The 19,795-nt window shown below is 44.1% G+C and overlaps 3 protein-coding genes across 9 annotated transcripts in view; 1 reads left to right on the top strand and 2 right to left on the bottom strand.

The window, feature by feature from the left end:
• Window positions 1–259: 259 nt before the first annotated feature.
• Window positions 260–5,106, bottom strand: zbtb24 (zinc finger and BTB domain containing 24). 2 transcript variants are annotated; one of them, XM_035609927.2, is made up of 9 exons: window positions 4,847–5,106; window positions 4,616–4,763; window positions 3,784–3,844; window positions 2,680–3,493; window positions 2,087–2,254; window positions 1,833–1,916; window positions 1,667–1,750; window positions 1,450–1,531; window positions 260–1,333 (listed from the first exon to the last, which is right to left on the bottom strand). In XM_035609927.2, exons 3-9 carry the CDS (start codon window positions 3,802–3,804, stop codon window positions 496–498), a joined length of 2,091 nt encoding a protein of 696 aa, XP_035465820.2. In that variant the 5' UTR covers window positions 3,805–3,844; window positions 4,616–4,763; window positions 4,847–5,106; the 3' UTR covers window positions 260–495. The 2 variants fall into 2 exon arrangements, with proteins under 2 accessions (XP_035465820.2, XP_035465821.2); XM_035609928.2 differs by lacking the exon at window positions 3,784–3,844 and having other exon boundaries at window positions 4,616–5,104.
• An 80-nt stretch (window positions 5,107–5,186) lies between these two features.
• Window positions 5,187–8,193, top strand: ddo (D-aspartate oxidase). Of its 5 annotated transcripts, none has more exons than XM_035609933.2 (5): window positions 5,187–5,324; window positions 6,141–6,284; window positions 6,471–6,579; window positions 6,664–6,840; window positions 7,104–8,193. In XM_035609933.2, the coding sequence occupies exons 3-5, from the start codon at window positions 6,566–6,568 to the stop codon at window positions 7,660–7,662; spliced, it is 750 nt and encodes a 249-aa protein (XP_035465826.1). In that variant the 5' UTR covers window positions 5,187–5,324; window positions 6,141–6,284; window positions 6,471–6,565; the 3' UTR covers window positions 7,663–8,193. The 5 variants fall into 5 exon arrangements, with proteins under 5 accessions (XP_035465826.1, XP_047193533.1, XP_035465822.1 ...); XM_047337577.1 differs by having other exon boundaries at window positions 5,190–5,324; window positions 6,054–6,284; XM_035609929.2 differs by having other exon boundaries at window positions 5,191–5,324; window positions 6,087–6,284.
• The window catches only part of LOC118285938 (SAM and SH3 domain-containing protein 1), a 45,643-nt gene continuing 33,659 nt past the window's right edge, over window positions 7,812–19,795 (bottom strand). For both annotated transcript variants that reach the window (XM_035609925.2, XM_035609926.2), the window contains 14 exons: window positions 18,000–18,043; window positions 17,522–17,608; window positions 17,303–17,415; window positions 16,835–16,936; window positions 15,616–15,748; window positions 14,831–15,231; window positions 13,712–13,783; window positions 13,453–13,596; window positions 13,195–13,327; window positions 12,741–12,910; window positions 12,441–12,647; window positions 11,857–12,007; window positions 10,969–11,100; window positions 7,812–9,651 (listed from right to left, as the gene is read on the bottom strand). In XM_035609925.2, coding sequence (XP_035465818.2) covers window positions 8,861–9,651; window positions 10,969–11,100; window positions 11,857–12,007; window positions 12,441–12,647; window positions 12,741–12,910; window positions 13,195–13,327; window positions 13,453–13,596; window positions 13,712–13,783; window positions 14,831–15,231; window positions 15,616–15,748; window positions 16,835–16,936; window positions 17,303–17,415; window positions 17,522–17,608; window positions 18,000–18,043 — 2,680 coding nt within the window. In that variant the 3' untranslated portion in view covers window positions 7,812–8,860. The remainder of the gene's footprint in view (window positions 9,652–10,968; window positions 11,101–11,856; window positions 12,008–12,440; window positions 12,648–12,740; window positions 12,911–13,194; window positions 13,328–13,452; window positions 13,597–13,711; window positions 13,784–14,830; window positions 15,232–15,615; window positions 15,749–16,834; window positions 16,937–17,302; window positions 17,416–17,521; window positions 17,609–17,999; window positions 18,044–19,795) is intronic.

Genomic DNA, 19,795 nt, shown 5'->3' with positions numbered 1-19,795 from the left:
GTTTTATTCACCCATCGATTAGTAATCAATTACTTAATTAATTGGCAACTATTTTGATAATCAGTTAATTGGTTCAAGTAGTTTTTATGAAAAAAAGTCAAAATTCTCTAATGTCGGCTTCTTAAATGTGAATATTTTCTGGTTTATCTGCTCCTCTGTGACAGTAAACTAAATATCTTTGGTTTGTGGACGAAACAAATCATCATCTTGGAATTTTGGGAAACACGGTCGCCATTTTTCACCATTTTATGATGCTTTATGGACCTAACAACTCATCGATTAATCGAGAAAGTAATCGACAGATTAATCGATTAGGAAAATAATCTTTAGTTGCAGCCCTAGCAGTTTGTAAACATCACTCCCAGACACTTTAAGAGACGTGCCATAACCGAGGCTGTGGGTTCAGTGCGGTCAAAATAATCAACAACAACTCATCTTTCTCCAAAATCGCCTCCTGCCCCTTTGATCCATTATCGTGTCCGGATTCGTCAGGCCTCAGCCCTCCTGCGGCAGGCCCGTGGTGTACAGGTAGGAGACGGTTCCTGCCTGGATCTGAAACGTTTGTCCCTGGATGTGGTGGCTGGAGATCTGCTCGCTCGTCTGGCTGATGGAGATGGGCTGGCTGCTCTGGCTGCTGATGTGGATGGCCTGACTGTGCTGCTCCCTGCCCACCTGGGCGACGGCCAGCGGCTGGATCGGCTGGTGCAGCACCTGCAGCTGCTGGACGGGCCGCGGTGCGATCTGAAGGGGCTGTGGGGGACAGTGGTGCGACTGCAGCTGCTCCATCGCCTCTTTACTCAGAGTGATGGTCATCGGTCCGTCCAGCATGCTGACGGTTTGAATCTGAGGGCCGTGGTCCACCAAGGTGCCCTGAGCCACCAGAGCCACGTTCTGCACGTGTCCCGACGGCTGGGTGAGCAGGGTGAGTCTCGAGTGGGCCGTCTCCGCCGTCTCGCCCTCTGTGGTGATGATGCTAATCTCCTGGTCCTGACTCGGCACAAAATTGATGTTGTTCACTTCGCCCGTCACCACCAGCTGGATCTCCTGCTCAGAGCTGGACGGCAGCTGGTACTGTTGGAGCTGCAGGATGCTGCGCACCTCCTCCTGCGGCGCCGACGACGGTTCCGCCGCCGCCGCGACCGACGGAGACGCTGCTCTCTCCTTGCTGTGGGACTTGGTGTGAGTCTTCAGATTGTCCAGGCGAGTGAACGAAAGGTTGCATAAGGAGCAAGTGAAGGATTTCTTTCCCGAGTGAGAGGCGACGTGGCGTCTTCGCGCGCTGGGGTCTGAGAACGACTTGTTGCAGATGTCGCAGCCGTACGGCTTCTCACCTCTGCAAAAGAAGAAACATAACATCATTGGTTTAACTGAGAAGAGATATTATACCTGGATTTACTGATTGAAGATGAAAAACTTCTAACATCATGAAACAGAAAACAAAATCTCCACCTGTGAATTCGGATGTGGGTCTGTAGCGTGCTCTTGACTGTAAAACACTTCCCACAAATCTCACAGGTGAAAGGCTTCTCCCCTGTAAAAAAAAATTATATATATTATTCATGAAAATGCAAATTTTAGATCTTAGTTTCACACGAATACTGTCGGTATCGTATTAATATCTCAGTATTTATTCACAGATCTGTTAAAGCTTAATCAGATTTTTTACCTGTATGAGTTCTCAAGTGTTTTTTCAGCTGAGCTGTGTCCAGAAACTTGTGGTGACACTGAGCACATTCTGGCAACGATTTCCCTTCGATCAAAAAGGATATTAAAACACATTCACATTCGACATTCGAGTAAACCCGAGGCCGTTGGAGGGATTTGATTCTTACCTGTGTGAACTCTGTAATGACTTCTAAGCTGCTTCTTCTGAGTGAAAGTCTTTCCACATTGATCACAGTTGAAGGACTTCTCTTCTGTGGATACAAGCAAAAATAACTATAAATAAATATCGTTGAGCAGGAGAAACCAGGACACCAACCGACTACAGAATGTGACGATTAATAGGGATATTAATCGTGATAAGTCATCGATATCGATTCAATTTCTTGAAAATGCCGTTTTTGTGACGTCATCGGATCCTTACCCTTGTGGAGGTTCATGTGCTCCTGCAGGGAGTGTTTGGTGCAGAGAGTTTTGGAGCAGACGCTACACACAAACAGTTTCTCTCCCGTGTGAATGCGCTGGTGAACCAGCAGCGTGTGCTTCTGGGTGAAACTCTTCCCACAGACCTGGCACCGGAAAGGCTTCTCTCCTGAGGGGAGCAGGGGAAAATATGGTGAATATACAGGAGGCAGGTACTAGTATCCGCAGCAATATCACACAGATATTGACTGTACACCTAGAAGGGAAAAAAAAAGGTCCCCATCAGCCTACAGAAACCAACTACAATAAAGCTGGAATGAGTGATGGGCCACAAGATGGTTTCAGTGGTGCAAATTTTTAACAAATATGCAGGTAATCAAATTATGAAAACCCAAATAATATTGAGTTAAGCCGTGAATTTTGGGGTTCAGTTGCCTTTTTTTTGATAATCAAAATGTCTGCCGTTGGAAGCATCTTTCGTCTCCTCGACCTAAAGCAATCAAACCTAAACTATGAAAATAAGACCACATTTGTAATAAATCTTGTTTCTTAGATTCAAACTGAGAACTTCTCTTGAGTCACAAGTGTAACTACCTGTGTGAGTCCTGTGATGGTTCTTTAAAAAGAGGTGATTTTTAAACACTTTGCCGCAGTCCTCACACCGAGCCTCTGTGTTTGGATATTTCCTTTTCCTCCCCCTCTTCCCGGGCTCTTGGCTCACCGCTGTGTCCTTGTCCACTTTGTAACTCTTGTATTTTACCGGAGGCCTGATTTTGCGGTTACTCTGTCGGCTCTGGGGCCCTCCTGGGTTATAATCTCCGGCCTGGTCCTCCTCCTCCTCTGGGCCATCACATGGTGCACTTTTCCCCTTCGCCTCGGCCACTACAGGCTCGGTCACATTTTTCCTTGGCCGCCCTCTTTTGCGTTTCGACAGATCGGGCACCTCGGCTTCGTCTGCCTTTGCCTCGTCACCTCTAACTCCGGCTGCAGCGCATGAGACTTCTACGGTGAGCACTTTGACGAGGTCGTTGACATGCATGAGACGCGCTGTGGCCAGGAGCTGCTCAGCGGCGCTCTCCTCCAGGGACACGCGTGCACTGTAGATGAACTCGAGCAAGGCGGAAAACATCTCCGCGCCCACGCCGTCCAGTTTAAAGGTAGACTTGCCAGTTTGATCTCCCGATGTGAACATGAGGGAGAAGTAGTCGCTGCTTGCTGCCAGCAGGGCTTTGTGCGCCCTGAAGGGCACGTCCTCCGCAACTAACGTGACATCGCACAGCAGGTCCCTTTTCCTGAGCTTGTCGAATTTGCTCAGGATGCTCTGCTTGTGTGAATCTGAATGGACGGCGGTGAGTGAAGAAGTAGCGGCTGTTGATTTGCGAGACATCTTCCCGTCAAGAGCGATCACCTGTGCTCCAAAAGAAAATAAAAGCAATCTGTCAAAATAGGGCAACCGTGCAAATGAATGCAAAAGAAACAAAAAATGCTCTTGAAAAACAGCCTCAAATTTGAAAAACAGTAAAAAATAGCCCCTACTTGGTGTGTCTATACCAGGGATCACGGTAAATGCGTACAATAATTTACCTAACATAAACGAAAAAGCCTCAATTTCCTCTATTTGATTTGATATTTCGTAAAACACTTTTTCATTCATTCATGACACTTAAAATACACGGATATAAAACATTAAGTACATACCGCAGATCTATAGCGCGTCATACATCCAGGAACGTACGTAAACGTACCACACAACGTGGACCTTTTCAAAATAAATGTAAAAAATAATAATCCTTACTTTGATTACATTACAAAATATTTACAGTATACATAAAATAACTACGTAATAATTTGTTAAAAGGGATCAAGGATTAAAGATGCTTAAAGACGGCATGAAATAAAAAATATCACCACAAATCAATCTTTTCAAATTATGAGTGCTTTTTTTTTTGAATAACATTTGTTTGAAATCAGTGAGTAAAAGAAGCCCTATTATTTCTCCATTTGCAAAATTAATATGATGTTAAATTATGTCAGAAACAGAAGAATGAATTTGTATTCAGGTTCACCGGAAGACCGCTTTTAATTTGAAGTCAGTTCTCGCTCGCGCTTACCGTAATGCCCAGTGTATGAACCCGTACGGCGAAACAAAGTGGGGGGAAGCAGTGATGTGATTTCAGATTTTGTGGAAGTGTTTGTTTCAGTACTCGTTCTTGAAATCATGCACACGACTACATATTTAACAACGTGGTTCGCTACAAATATGATAGTGTCTTCAATATTCATACGGAGTTTACCCACTAACGTAAACTGCAGATGAACCCCCAACCAGTGACGTTAACAGCTTGAATGTTAGCTTAACAAGCTAATTCACGTCGTCTAAAACAGCGCATCTGCTGCTAGCCACAAACGCCCGGGCACCGATTACAGATGGAAACGCGTGACACTGAATTCATGATGTGTAATTCACTAAGCGGCTTTAAGGGCACAAACCTCGGCGTAATTTAAAAGCAGTGAGCTTTTAGGACCTCACCTTCGTGTAGTCGTTAGGACCGGTCAGGACCAGAGCCGTCTTGGTCGTCCGTCCCGAGAGTCGCGACAACGGAAGTCCAACATCCAGACCAGATAGTTCCCGGAAGTTCTTGGCGCGCAATTCGAATCCATTACTCAGAGCGACAGAACTGCGAATTTAGGTCATTAGTAGTCAATAAACGTATCAATTTACAATATAGCATTAAGTTCACTTCATTCAATAGCAATATACATTATTAGACGGCTCTGGTCAGGACAAGGCAGTCTTGCAGCAGACAGCCGGAGCTGTGGCGCTCCACGCTAGACCGGAAACACGTGACCTCCACACCACATTAAAGAAGTAGCTGGGTTTTAATTCTGCAAAAGAACTGAAATGAGTGTTAATAAATCATCTTTCAGTATCTTAGACAAACTAATGTAATTGAGTAAATATGAGAGGGTTGGTTTTTTAAATTCTTCTTTTTTAAACAGTAAACGATAGCAATGTTGCGCCACACTCCTACCAGTTGGTAGCGGTAATGCGCACATTTGTTGTTGCCAACCGCCCCCCCCCCCAAAACCCTAGAAGAAGAATTTCGTTGCGACCTGCAACCACTTAGTTAACCGTGCTGTTGTCGGTAATAATCGGTTGTACGAACAAAAACAAACAAATACCTGTACGGACAGTCTTCTGCGCAGCGAAAGAAGCAGATACCGGTTATTATTCACAGGTGAGACGGAGGTTATTGGTGCAAATTAAGCCTCTACACAAATGATTCCATTATAATGCATGGTGCACTGGTACAGTGGGTTCCATATCTATACCGTACAGATTACACTGCCGAAAAGGAGTTAATTATCAAAATAGATGTCAACCAATTATTTCAATCGATTATTCGCCACAATAGTCATTGCAGCAAATGTTTAACACGTTTTGTTGTGGAATTGTTTTTTCTCCAGGGCTGGAACTTTATTTTACTTAATATTAATGTTGCAGTGATTCATTCATTAATCTGTTCATAAATAAACTATAAAGTGTCAAAATTGATTGAGAATTTGACGTGAAATGAAAATCAGATTAATTGTGAATTAAATTACTTAGTAATTAGTATTCTATGATCATGATTAAAAATACTCACTTTGAGCATAAATTCAATTTTGGATACCTAAAGTACATTTTTCTTCTTATACTTAATGTGAGTTTAATATGTAAGATGCAATTGCATATTTTCACATTGTTTGTGAAAAATTAACTAGATTAAACACCTGCCCAACTGTTTTGTTATGACCTAGTTTAGTTTGTTATGTAACTGATTACAAAAAAAACAGATCCTTGTACTGAAATTGGTCTTTTATGGTTTTGATCCTTAGACTTTGCAAGCATTTACAGCATTACCAAAGGCAATAAGTTGTGGATTAACTTATTAAGAGCCAGTCCTTAACAAAGGTTGTCTTTGCAGGCAGCATTTTGACTTCCTATTCTCCACCTCCAGTTTACCGAGACGCAGGCCTGTCCGCAATGAAAGGTGTCAATGTTGTTGTGGTAGGAGCCGGTGTGATCGGATTCTCCACTGCGGTCTGCATCGCCGAGGCTCTTCCTTCGTGCTCCGTCACCCTGTTGGCTGATAAGTTCAGCCCGGACACCACCAGCGATGGAGCTGCCGGGATCCTGTTCGCTGCAAAGTTTCCAGGTATGCAGCGATCTCTCTCTCTCACATTGAGGATCACATTACAACAGGTAACGTTTGGCAGTGCAGCTTCCCCCGAGGTGACATAATGTCGAAATCTTATAAATTCCAGTTTTAAGTTAATATTCTGCACACATTTTTATATAACATGTTGGGAAAGGACTGCTTTTTAATGCATCTCTCCATCAGATGTTCCCTTGGAAAGACAAAGACGCTGGTTCAAAGACAGCTTTGATCACCTGTTGGCCATTGCTCAGTCACAACACTCACCAGAAGCTGGAGTAATGCTGAGCTCAGGGTAACAATTGTTCAATAGCGCCGTATAACAGATTCAAAAATGGATCTCTTGGCTTCTGGTGAATTTGTTCTCATGTCCTTCCAGCTGGCAAATTTTCAGAGAGGCTCCAGCAGATATCCGGCCCTTCTGGTCAGAGTTTGTGATCGGCTTTCGACTCATGACCGACCGCGAACTGGAGCGGTTCCCAGATCACGCGTTTGGCCAGGCGTTCACCACCATAAAATGTGAATGCTCGAGCTACCTGCCGTGGCTGGAGAAGAGGTTTGTCCTCTGTGCATTATAAAACTCTGTGTCGCCCTCACGTCAAATTGTTTACATAAATTCACATTTTAAATAGGATGTTCTGGTGTTGGGTCATTTTTCTTGAAAATGGTTAAATTCCAAACACATTTGCAGGTTAAAATTAAAGTTAAGTTTATGTTTTGAAGCTACTAAAGGACCTTAAGTGTATTGAAAACAGTTGCTTATTCTCTCTCGAATATGATGGAGGCATATTTACTCTTGTCATATGATTCTTTCTTAAGGTTTAGAAAAGCTGGAGGCCAAGTGCAGCAGATGAAAGTCAACAATCTCCAGGAATTGAGCAACAGCTATGACATCATTGTCAACTGCTCCGGTTTGGGTTCCAAAGCGCTGGTGGGTGACGCCCAGGTGTACCCGGTCAGAGGCCAGGTCCTCAAGGTGGAGGCGCCCTGGCTGCAGCACTTCATCAGGGACGGGGACGGAAAGACCTACATCTACCCCGGCGTACACAGCGTCACCGTTGGCGGCACGAGGCAGGAGGGGGACGGGCGACTGCAGGTGGACGCGGGCGACACGAGGAGCATCCTGGAGCGCTGCGTCCGGCTGGAGCCGTCGCTCGGCGAAGCCAAAGTGCTCAGCGAGTGGGTCGGCCTGAGGCCGAGCAGGAGGAACCCGCGGGTGGAGAGGGAGGCGGTGCAGCTGCGGGGCCGCCGGGTGCCCGTGGTCCACAACTACGGCCACGGGGGCTGGGGAGTCACTCTGGCCTGGGGCACCGCCCTGGACGCAGTGGGGCTGGTTAGACAGTGTCTTCACGAAAAGCCTCCGCAGGCTAAACTGTGAACAAATTCAGCCACTGACTCGTTTTTAAACGGTGCTGATAACACTGACACAGACACACCTGGTGAAAGACGTTAAAAAATTAAATCACTGAAGAATTTATTCATAGATTTAGCAATTTAAACGTAAGTAAAGGTAAACGGAGAAACATGAAAGGAAAATTATGCTTTTAATAATAAATTCTATCATTTGAAAGTTACTGCTAACAGTGGTGAACTAGTCTGTCCGTGGTTATGAGGGAATGTCATTATAATAAACCGTTTTTTGAGGGAGACAGGTGATTAACAGCCTCGTTAGCTTTATATAAAGCATATAAATTAATTAATGAGATGGAAAATACTGCACAATAATTACTGATGTGAAATCAACATTTACGTTAACAGTGTCTGGTTGTGTTCAACGACTAAACATTATACTTAGTACTGTATATTGTACCTGTGTGCCAGGACGCTGCTGATTGTTTCCTGTGCCAACAACATTAACCTCTGTCATTACTTGAAATTAAATGAAAAACAATTCCTCTTATTTACAAGACTTTGTCTGGAAACTGCCTCTGTTATCACATACCGCTGCTCGTCTGTTGGGGAGTTGAAGCCATTTTCGGACCACAGCAGAACAACCTTTGACTTGTCACAGAAGGAAACACTCGGGCGTTACCGAGCATGTCAACAATGGCCAACCGACGAGAAAGGTTCTGGTGAGCCCGCGTGAACCATAACATGACCCTGTAAAGTGAAGCCGCTAAATGGAATCCAGCCATCATTCATTTTCCTACTGAGACATGTCAGAATGTCTTCTGTGGAGAGCAAAAAAGATCTCGTAAAAAACGGTTGTAAATGTTGAACTACAGTGAATCCAAGAATGACTGACCGCAACGAATAATTACTCACACTATGTTCTAACATTTACTGAAGGTTAGCTGAAGAGGAAACATCTGAAGTAATGGCCGATGCATGAAAAGATGGTTCAGTATAAAAACATGATCTTAAACTGTCGTTCATTTGATCGGACGTCCTCACATTGGATAATCTGGGGTTACATTTTCAGAACGCGTTGGTTATTTGGAGAGAAAAAAATGATTCCAAACACTGTGAAAACATTATCCAGCATCAAAAAATGAACAATTGTAAATCGACACCTTACTGTACTGTTAATGTCTCAATACATTTCCAGGAAGTGGCTCTGCTTTGAGACCAGGACCCTACAACTGGGGTCTTTCCTCCACCAGGGAACCGAGACGCACTGAGTTTATAGACGTCGTCGTCTTCTTATTTCTTTTCATTGTCAGCCGACGGGCTTCGGAATTGGCTGAGAGTGAATGGCTCCGCTTCTCCTCTGAAGAGATGTGGCCTGTGCAGTTGTACGTACAGGCTGTTTCTGTGAGCGAAGGCACTTGTGAGTTTGGCACAGGCGGCGTATTCACAGGGTGACTGGACCTCTCTGTGGGCGGCAGCGTGCGGTGTGCGCCCCGTGTCGTTTCCCCTCGTTTAGGGGGAGGAGACACGTCGCCCGGGGTTACGTTCGAAGCGCCACGCGCAGCATCGTTTGCTGCGGTTGAGGACTGGGGGGATGGAAACATGATCTTAAAATGTTTTTGAGGATTCACTGTTTGCTCCGTACTTTCCACTCTGTCGGCGCCAGGGCTCAGATTCCAGTCTTCGGGGTCAATGAGTTTATTGCTCGGCTCTTTGTGGAGGCCTGACAGGGAGAAGCAGCGAATCAGCGGCTCCCGTGCTGGGTTTCGCCTGAGCTCCACGCAACTGCGGCTCCTAGCGATGGCCCCGCTGGGAAGATGACCTTTTGCTGCGTTCGGGAGACTTGAGCTGTTCTCAGGGGGCCTAAGTGATGGTAGGATACGGAGCCGGCAAGTCTCACTTGGGCTGCTGGAGGTCAGGGTCAGAGGGAGGGCATGGTGCTCTGGGGATGAGAGGTGGCTTGACTCGAAACCAGAGGACGACCTGCTCATGGACGAAGAAGTCTTTTTGTCCCTTCCTGAAATAAAAAAAAAGTGCAGTGTGCGCAGATCATGCATGTGTTCAACTTAAATACATCATTAGCAGAGCAGCATTCGATGTTGGAAAAGAGCAGCGAAAAAGATGCCCAGGAAAAGAAGAGGTTGAAGACAAAAAGAAAATTGTGCACTAAACATGAATGATCGATGGCAGAAAGGAAGGAAGCAGTCGAGTCTGGTAAAGCACGGAGCAAATTTATTCCTCACGCTCAACCATGACAGAAGCACACGTCAGAAAATGCAGAGAGACTTCAGACCCTGAACCTGCCTCACTTCACTCGGAAGTGCTCCAATGTCACCGTGTTAAACCATTTGAAAAGTTCTCCTAAGTCTGCATTTTTCCTTTGTGCATTAGCAATTATACAAAAAAAAAGCCATATGTCAACAAGCACAATTAAACTTTTTTAGTAAATATTTTTTTAATTCTTCTGCATTATGCAGTTATCAGGCACATAATAAAATATTGTGCAACATTATGTTTTTACTGGACCTTAAAAAAATATACACAAAAAAAGACAGCAAAAAATCTGGAGAGAAATACACTTTACACTTGTGGCCGGTGGGATATTGTCACTCCAGCCACTTGACCTGCAGACATTCACGTAAAGCCCTCATTCACAGTTAGCGCGACTTCGCTGCATTTGGACAATTATTAGACTGAAGCAAACAAACGGCAATAAGTATGGTCTAGTTATGAATTAAAAAAGCCTTAACAGTAAATATATACTGCAATTTACTGAGTAGAGTTATTATTCCTACCTATTTAAACACTCTGATCACACATCGGTTCAACAGTCACCAAGTTTCAGCAAAACGCAAAAACCCACCACACAAGTGCAGATCTATTTGTGAGAGGAGCGACTAGCCACTTCATAAATAGATGTCGTATTGATGTCTTTAAAGGTCACCGCCCAGCTTAAAATTAACCAAGTGATCTTAACAGAGGACCTTGTGCTCTCTGCTCTCCGTGTTGAATATTATATTGAGAATGTGATGCTTGTGAAGAAAGGCAAACAATGTCATTTCTCAAAAGCACCGAACAGACAAAAAAGTGACAGCAAAAGAAAAAAAAACGTTTGACTCGATGATGCAGAAACAGAAGAAAGTAGGACTCAGAGGAGAAGATGCCAGAAGTAAATGTGACGACAGCGACAGTCTTTCCAGAGGAGCGTGAGATCTGAACATGGGGTGACTCGGAATGCTCGAGCATCGAGGAGGACTGAACGAGTCCTTTCTAGCGAAGGGCGAGGGCAGAGGAGGAGGATCAAGTGTTCACAGGCGACTCGGACTGTCATTACCGTTCTCCAGGTTTTCGTTGCTCTCGTAGCAGCCCGAGTCTCGCGGGGAATCTCCCAGGAGGCCACGCCTGTCCAGGAGCAGCTTCTCCTGTGAGCCTCCGGACTGACTGCTTCGCTCGGGGTCGCTGCTTCCTGCAAGGCACAACGCCACCAGCAGGGGGCAGACAGTCACATCTTATGATCTTAAATAGGGGCCTCGTATGTTTTGTGTGCATGGTTTGCTTTTCTGAAGACAGCAGATGTGGACATACTAGCATATGTGTGAAATGAATGAATTTATTTTGGAAATAAAATTGATCAGAGTTATAAAAACTGCACACAAAAAAAGAGGATCTCATTTGAATATCAGTTTCCAAAGCAACAGGAGTTGAGGTACAAACTAGAAGTGCAACTAACAATTATTTTCATAATTGATTACTCTGTCGATTATTTTCTCGATTAATCGATTAGTTGTTTAGTCCATAAAATGGTGAAAAATGGTGATTTTGTTTCCCAAAAACTCGAAGACGATGTTTTGTTTCGTCCACAAACCAAAGATATTTAGTTGAACTGTCATAGAGGAGCAGAGAAAGTAGGAAATATTGACATTTGAGAAACAGAAATCAGAGAATTTTCATAAATGCTACATGAACCAATTAATCGATTATCAAAATAGCTGCTGATTAATTTAGTTAGCGATTACTGATTGATTAACTGTTGCAGATTTAGTGCAAAGAGACTTACAAAAAATAATATTGTGTGTATATCATTTCGTCAAGACGAACCCATCCTCATAAATGCTGCAATATTTCCGTCCCGTGCAAATATCGTCAAATAAGATGCGACTCTGCATGTTTGACTCGTGTCTGAGGATACTTCTGCGCTCATCGTGCCGATCGCCTGACCCACCGTCGTACTCCTGCAGCAGCTCCACGGCGGTGAGGAGCACCGCTCTGTGCTGGGGATCTCTGATGTTCAGCTCGTCCAGGTCCTCCTCCTCCAGCAGCTTGAACGTGTCCAGGTCCTCGTAGCCGTTGAAAAGGAAGGTGGGAAGATGCTCCTGTGGAGACGCGAGGGAGGATGACACATAAACAGATCAGTAATTAAAAAATGTAATTTCAACTGCAGATGAGATTATGGGCATGTTACAAGTTTTCTTCACCGCCTTGTAACTCAGAAATTCAACAGTCAGTTTTTATCTCGCATTCTTCTAATTGCAAATGTTGTCAAATCTTTACTTGAGGAATAGTTCAATGTTTTAGGAAATTCACTTTTCTTGCCTAGTTAGGTGGAAAGATGTGCTTGGAGCTAGCAGACGGTTTTGGCTTCACTAAGATTAGACGAATGGTGTATATCTAGTGTACAGACTCATTCGTGGCGACAATCCTCTCATCCAAATCTCGGCAAGAAGCGAACGCTTGTATGCCCCAGAAAATGTTGCACTATTCCTTTAAAAAGAGAAGGATTGAAAGACGAGAGGGGGTCTAGATTACCTTGAGGTTGATGCGATCGAGGAGCTCCTCCACAGAGGTGGGCTTGGGCTGCCGGCCCCTCCTCCTCCTGCGCGTCTTTTTGGGCTTCACCTCCTCCTCGTTCAGGACGTCCACGTAGATGAACTTGAAGGTGCCGACTTTACCGTTGAGCATCCCCATCCACGTGCCCATCGGTGGCTTGCTGATGACGTCGATGACGTCGCCACTCTGGAAAAAAAATCAACGCCAGTGAGGTGTGGGTTTCATTTCAACTGGGTATAAAAGTGATTGTTGTTTATTGGATGGTGACAGTGGTCGAACCTTCAGTTTGAGGGAGTCGGTGTCATAGGGACTGGGGGTGAAATCGGTGTGGACCAGAGCTCGTCCACAGAACGGTCCTCGGTACGGCAGCTCGTCCTCCTCCCCGTCCTCAGACTTCACACTTTCTCTGTTGCTGTTGGAGGAGTCTGTGGTGCCCACTGTCTGACCACCTAACATGTTCACACACACCACAGAGGAGCAATGAGACGCTTCAACGCCACAAGTCTCCAACGGCTCTGTTAGTATTCAAGAGTTTTTTCCCCCTGACGTCTCTTAATCGGACAGAAGACAAAAAGGTTTAGACTATTTGAAAGTGATTCAATGTCTTTTAAACATTTGTCTGATAAACAACACACATCTGGTGTCCCAAGGTCGAGTTAAAACAAAGGGGAGAATTATTTGTAGTACACCCAGTACTGACACACACACACACACTGTGAACACACAGACTTACTCATGGAACTCTGTCCGCTGAGGGAACTCCTCAGACTTTCTACGGAGCCTCCGGGCTTCAGTTTGGGTTTCTCAAGAGAGTCAGAGTCTATCTGAGGCGAGTGAGGGCAGCTGGATATACGGTCTGTACTTGACTAAAATACAGAGAAGTAAAAAAAAATATAACCAATGCTTCACAATCTTCATAAATATCAATACTTGCACGGACGGAGAGACGCTTCTGTACTGTACTGTAATGTAATGTACGGACTGTTCATACCTGCTCAGACAGAGAACAGTGGTATCTCTTGGATATGTGTTTCCTCATCGTCTCTCTCACAGACTTGACTTTTTTGCCCAAAGAAATACGAGACGTTGTCGGAGACTTAACAGCACCGCTCACACCACCGTCTCCATGTTTGTTCTAAATCCCATGCAGAGACGCAAAAGTAGTAGCGAGTTAACAAACAGTGCAATTTTTTTTTTATTTTTGATCGTTGTCGAGGGAAAATTTTCCGGAGGAATGACCCGCTGCATACCGTGGTATCGTCGGAGAGGACCGCGAGCACCGAGCGGTTGGTCAGGTCAAACCCTCCGAAGCTACAAGCTCTCTGTGAGGAAAACAATCACAAGGCAAACAATAATTAAAAACAACAACAACAAAACATGAAGATAACAACCCCAAAACATAAGATCAGGACATTCATATGCTGAGATGCAGAGATGTACACGTGTAGCTGGATTTAGGTAAAATTGAGTTTTTGGAGCATGCTAAACAACAGCTGCAGAACAGCATCATTAAAGATGTTCTAGATTAATAATTTGGTAAAAAAGTTTAAAGATATATATATATATATATATATATATATATATATAATTGTGAAAGATGTACATAAGCACAATATAGGTCACTTAAAGTTGTGGCCAAGTCGGGACTCGAGTTCCCAGTGTTCCAGTCATCAGTGCTCAAGTCCGAGTCAAGTCTGAGTCCTGGACTCTACAAAACCGTTGTCCAACCAAAAGTTAAAAACCTAAACTGCTTAAAATGACTGTCACAGAAGAAAAGCAGCAAATGCTCAGTAATAAGAAGTTGGAAGCAGGAAATGTAAATGACTTTTTTCACTGATTGGTGAACGGACTAATCAATCAATTCAGCTTGACTCTCAACACTCAGGAGACGCTCCCGGTTCTGTCCCTCAGCGATGTTAAACTATACAGTTATAACCAGAATGACTGACAGTATTGTAGGAATAGAAGCGTGTAAATAGTGTAGGATGGTCCAAAAAATGTATTATACGTAGAAATCCCAAATGCAAAGCCTTTAATGTAGTGTGTGAACTACATCTCACGTCGGGAGCAGCAGGTGGAGCGTGTGTGCAGGGAGGTCTGGCTCCTGGAATACGGACTCGTGCTAGTTTGGTTAGAATTTGATGTGATTACTGCAGGATTAAAACATGGAGGAGGACAGGATTTAATATGCATGAACAGTGTGTCTGTCTGCAACTGGATTTTCAGCGATGACCGGGGCATTAAAAATCTCCTGTGTGTGGATCGGGGCTTTCTAGGTGGAGTCTGCAGTTACTGGGGGCGAAGGGACGGACTAACACCGACTCGCTCGCCAACGCTGGAGGACAACTGGCCCGGGCCACGCGACTCACCCCGTGGTGGCCGAGCGGGCTGAGGATGCGGTGACGCAGCTCTCCGTCGGTCACCGAGCGAGCGATTTTGAGCTCCTCCTCGTTGCAAACCTCCGCCTCGGAAAATGAAGAGCCGCTGCCTTCGCCCGCCTCCCCTGCCTCCGCCGCTGCGCTCGTCTCCCGGGGAACCGGGCTCCTGCAGGACTTGCCGAAGGCCTGGAAGATTTTCTGGCTGCTGCAGGTGTCCAGGCTGCTGGAGGAGGGGGAGGTGGTCAGGCTGTCAGAGTCCCTGTCGTATAAGAGCTGCTCCTGCAGAGCGGAGGCCAGGGAGTCCACGGGGCAAACGGCAGACTGCTTCAGCACGCCCGAGTACAGGGAGGCGCCGGCGTCTTCGCAGGGAAGGCCTTCGAAGTTTAAGCTCTCTGGGCAGGTAGACAGGGCGGAATGGATGGGACTCTTATTAAATATCAGATATATCTACGTATGTCAAGTCACCCGAGGTCGATACTATGAGATGTTCACTATTTTATGTTTTGGAAAATGACTATAATCATGCTGAAGATTATCTTTTAACCAATATATACAGACACCGACTCTAAAACTAGTGAAAACAATTGGTAAATACTGTTATCACAGTACTTAATTATAGATAATTACTAATATTCTCTGTAGAATAAAGGTAAAGTTTCCTCATAATACGCAGCATAGCTGTTAAAAACATGGATTTTAAGACTTAAGAACTATGACGGCTGCCACTTGCACTTGGGCTTTGAGAGATAAAGAGTCTGGTGGTGTTGTGTTAGTACCCTCTGCTCCGGGCCGGTTAGACTCGTCGATTCTGATCAGCTTCTTCTTCACCTTCCGGGTCGAGTTGACCAGTTTGTGGAGTCTCCGGAACGTGACGGATTCTTCTTGTTCATTGTCGGACAGGTCGCAGGGCTGATAGAAAAGACAAGTGAGAATTTTGTTTATAGAAAAACCTTTCATCTCACTACAGAGCCGTGTAGTTACGATAAAACTAAAAAAAACAGCCTAATATTTTGGACAGGAGGAGATATCACACAACAGTATACTGACACTTTTGCTCGGTTTACTCAGATGTAGTGCGTAAGCTCACAAGTATCTTTTAATCAATGTTCTCTATTTCATCTTGTGTGAAATTTAAAAAAAAAAATGTATGTAAGCTGTGTGTACCTTTTGACCCTGGTGTGGAGACTACTTGTAGCTCAGTATAAAACTGTGGCAGGAAACCACAGTGATGACAGTGAAGGCAACGCAGCTGTGTCAAATGCGTCAAAGGTTTTCTGTGCGTGGGAAAACGAAAATGCTCGCTGCTTGGAAATCACTTTAACCATCATTTGAAGTTGTGGTTAGTAAAATATACCAATGAGAAATAAATTCAAGGGCTCATAGGGGACATATTTTTTGAGGTACATGTACATGCCAGAATATTATCAAAATGAAAGCTGATGATCAGTTTGGCAAAAAGAGATGGCTTGTAAGTAACAGAAACAAACAGGTGAGGCAGTGACACACGTCACACACAGAATGAGAAAATGATAACACACACACACACACACACACACACACACACACACACACACACACACAGAGCAGAGAGAAATAGTCGGACCATCCAGATGAATCTGAAAAATGTGCCCTGAACCTGAGCCCCCTAATCACCCCACCCATGCACAAAAGAGCTGCGACCTGCATAACAGGGCCCTGTGCTGAATCCACCCGCACACTACAGCACAATGGGGGGTTAGCGCTTTGACAGCAATGAATAGAAGTCCGCCCAGCGGCCTGCAGTTGGGAGAGTGCCCTGAGCTGCAGGGCTTTAGAGGGGCCCTGGTTCACTGCCGGGACAGGGACAGAGGGAGCAGGGAGAGAGAGAGAGAGAGAGAGAGAGAGAGAGAGAGGGGCTGTCAACAGCTCGGGGAGCGTTGGCACTGGTGGGTCAGGGTCTCTCATGCCCAACGCGCTGCCTCAAATGCCCCTTAAACTGGCAGCTCTTAGACTTACGTTGCAGTTGAACGACTCATTTGTGTTGGGACTGGAGGCGTCCGTCCATTCTGTGGGATCAGACCTGCACGTCTGTCTGTTTTGTACCTCAAACTCCTTCAGCTGCAGGAGAAAAAGAAAGGAAAAAAAGATGACTCCGGGATTTAGTTCCAGAGTATTTCGTCTATAATCTTCTATTTATCCATTAACAGCTAGAACATATCCACGTTTTAACCATGTGCCTACATCCGGATCTTAATAATACATTTTTTCCACATAATAACTGAATATGCTGTTAATATATAATTATGCATTCAGATCTGCTGGCAGATACGGCAACTTTGCACTTCTTACAAGAGTGCTTGTGCACTTTGCAAATTGCAGATTTTTCTTTGAAATAAAATTTCATTAGTGGCAACATTTCGCGCTTCACGGCAAATGACAGCAGCTGTAAATCCATCGTGATAGCGGTGACACATGACTTCATACCCGTGCCAGGGCTTCCTCTATAGAGATCATATTCTCCTTCACCATCATCATCAGCTGGATACGCTCCTCGTCACTCATGGTAATTTCACTGGCCACAAAACCAACGTCATCACCTGCTCGGGTAAAAATGACAGAATTTAACACAGCTAACGTCTCTTAACTTGTGCTGTGAGAAGAAAAAAACATATAGTGGCTCCTTATGTTTTTAACTGGACATACCTTTTGAAATCTGACGCATCACTCCTTTCTGTGACTTCCGGAAACTCTGCCAAAAGGACTTGCTCTTTCTCTTTCCATCCAACTTTCCTGCACAGTAAAATTATCAACTTTGATTCAGTGCAGTGGAAAAAAATACAAAATCTAAAAAAACCTCTTTGCCACAAAATATAAACAGTGAAACATTATTAAATATTATGTTATGTCTTCATTTACAATGTTCTCAAAGTGTACAAAAGCCATTTACAATGTTCTCAAAGTGTACAAAAGCCAATATTAAGGTTCATTCCATATTGCTGACTTCATGAATCCTTGCAAGCGCACGCTGGAACACTTAAAGCAAACAAAACAAAAATACTTTCAAAGTTGCTTATTTGTAGGTTAAGTCTTGAGTAAATTAGCCTGAGAAAGTCACAACAAACCGCTTCTACTTGCATCAAAGCCTCTATTATATTAGGATTCACGAATAAATTCAATTTACCTCCTATTGATCCATCATCAGAGCTCGATTTTTGCACAGGAAACCTACAAACAAACAAACAAAACACTTACTTCATTTGAAGAGTTCAAATTGAGAGTCACATCCCTGAACAGAGCAGTACCTGTTTCCCAAAGTTATTTTCTTCATCTTCACCGCTATCTCACCATCTCCCTCAGCATGTCTCTCTATCCTCCAAACTTGCGTCAGATATATATATATATATATATATATATAAGAAAAATAACTAAATAAAAATCACAAAAAGTGCATTGTCCCTCGTGACAGTAGCGCCATGGTGAAGGCAAATCAAAGTAGTCAAAACAGATGAAAAGGACCGGTGGCTCTTGGCTGATGAACTGAGGTCAGTGCTCTACGGCCATTGCAGGAACAATAGAGCCTTTTCATGTCCAGTCGGGGTTTTGCAGCAACAGCAGCGCTAACGTGGCCTCTGCATTCCCCGCACACTTTCCCCCTCCCTCTTTCTCTGTCTGTCTCTCTGTCTGTCCCTCTCTCTTCGTCCCTCTCCGGGCTGTTTGTTGTGTGTGACTGTCCGTCTCTTTCAGTCTCTGAGCTCACAGTTGTTGCTGGTGCAGGTCGTATTGTCAACAGGCAAAGTCAAGGTTCGTCCCCGACCACAGATACTCAAACAAAGACACTCTATTTTAGTACCGTCTATACTCTCTCTCTATTTCTCTTTTTTGATTCCTTGCATATACATATTTATACGCATCTTATAGTTTTATGCTACTTTCACTGTGTTTTTCTTAGTCTATAAGGTTTATTACTGCTAATTTCATATATTTTTTTTGTGCGTTACCTAATTAGGGATCTCCATGCTTGCAAATGGAACTGTTAACCTATCTTACAAACCTATTTCTTAGTCTGGTCTACATCAAACTAAACTTAAATGAGACATCAGACCTGCCTTCCCTCTATCAGATTCTACAAAGGAAAACTTCTGTGGGAGACGCTAAAATATTTTGGCATTTATTAAAAATTGATGGCTTCAAATTAAATTTACTTAATGAACTTATCAGATCAATCAATTTAAAAAAGAAAAAAAAGCACTGAAAAACTTTATTGTAAAAATGATGGTGTTACTGAGAGCATCATCTTCCTCCGGCAATATGTATTGGTGGCACTAGGGGGCAGTGTTGGTTTCATGTGAGGCCAGTTTGAATACAGGAGCTACAGAAGGAGATATGTCTAATATCTTTCTGTCCAGGTTCTGAAGACGGACGCATTTCGAGGAAATAGGGCTTAATCCAGTCGATATGTTGCTTTATCATTAGTCATCACCAAATTTCTTTAATCCTATTCAGCTTTCCAATGACAAAGCATGACTAATCTTCGCAATCCTTCCAAACAGACAATGGGGCGGGAAGGAAGGAAGGTCAGAGGCGACACCGAAAATGCTTCATAAATGTGGCTGGAGTTCACGAGGAAGCGGAGGAAACGCACATGTCCTCGGGGTGACGAAGAGATGACACAGGAAGAAAAATCATAGCTCAGCTTCCAAAAAATGATATGACTCAAGTAAATAATAATCATGAGTGTCTGTAAACCCACAACACTGCACATTATCTGGACAAAATAATAGTCCCGGTCATATTAATCATCTATCATGGCATTTACTGTTCACTATCTCAAGCTCGAGAATAACATGTGTTCCTGATTTTAGAGAAGATTCTTCCCAGTGCCTTCCTCCTAGACAAGGATGATGGTGTGTGAATATGGGGTGTGTGTAAATATACATTAAAACACTGACGTTGTGGGACTCCGACTCATTTCAAATA

The sequence above is a fragment of the Scophthalmus maximus genome, chromosome 15, assembly GCF_022379125.1.
Source record: "Scophthalmus maximus strain ysfricsl-2021 chromosome 15, ASM2237912v1, whole genome shotgun sequence".
NCBI classification, from domain to species: Eukaryota; Metazoa; Chordata; class Actinopteri; order Pleuronectiformes; family Scophthalmidae; genus Scophthalmus; species Scophthalmus maximus.
This window is presented reverse-complemented; position numbering and strand designations above follow the sequence as displayed.

Excerpts from the sequence above, each read along its gene's own strand:
- zbtb24 (XM_035609927.2), bottom strand. The coding sequence starts at position 3,804 with ATGACGCGCTATAGATCTGCG. Across the intron at positions 2,255-2,679 it reads CCATCACAGGACTCACACAG|GAGAGAAGCCTTTCCGGTGC; the intron begins GTAGTTACACTT and ends TGCTCCCCTCAG. Across the intron at positions 1,751-1,832 it reads TCATTACAGAGTTCACACAG|GGAAATCGTTGCCAGAATGT; the intron begins GTAAGAATCAAA and ends TTTTGATCGAAG.
- ddo (XM_047337577.1), top strand. The coding sequence starts at position 6,113 with ATGAAAGGTGTCAATGTTGTTGTGGTAGGAGCCGGTGTGATCGGATTC. Across the intron at positions 6,580-6,663 it reads GGAGTAATGCTGAGCTCAGG|CTGGCAAATTTTCAGAGAGG; the intron begins GTAACAATTGTT and ends ATGTCCTTCCAG. Across the intron at positions 6,841-7,103 it reads CTGCCGTGGCTGGAGAAGAG|GTTTAGAAAAGCTGGAGGCC; the intron begins GTTTGTCCTCTG and ends TTCTTTCTTAAG.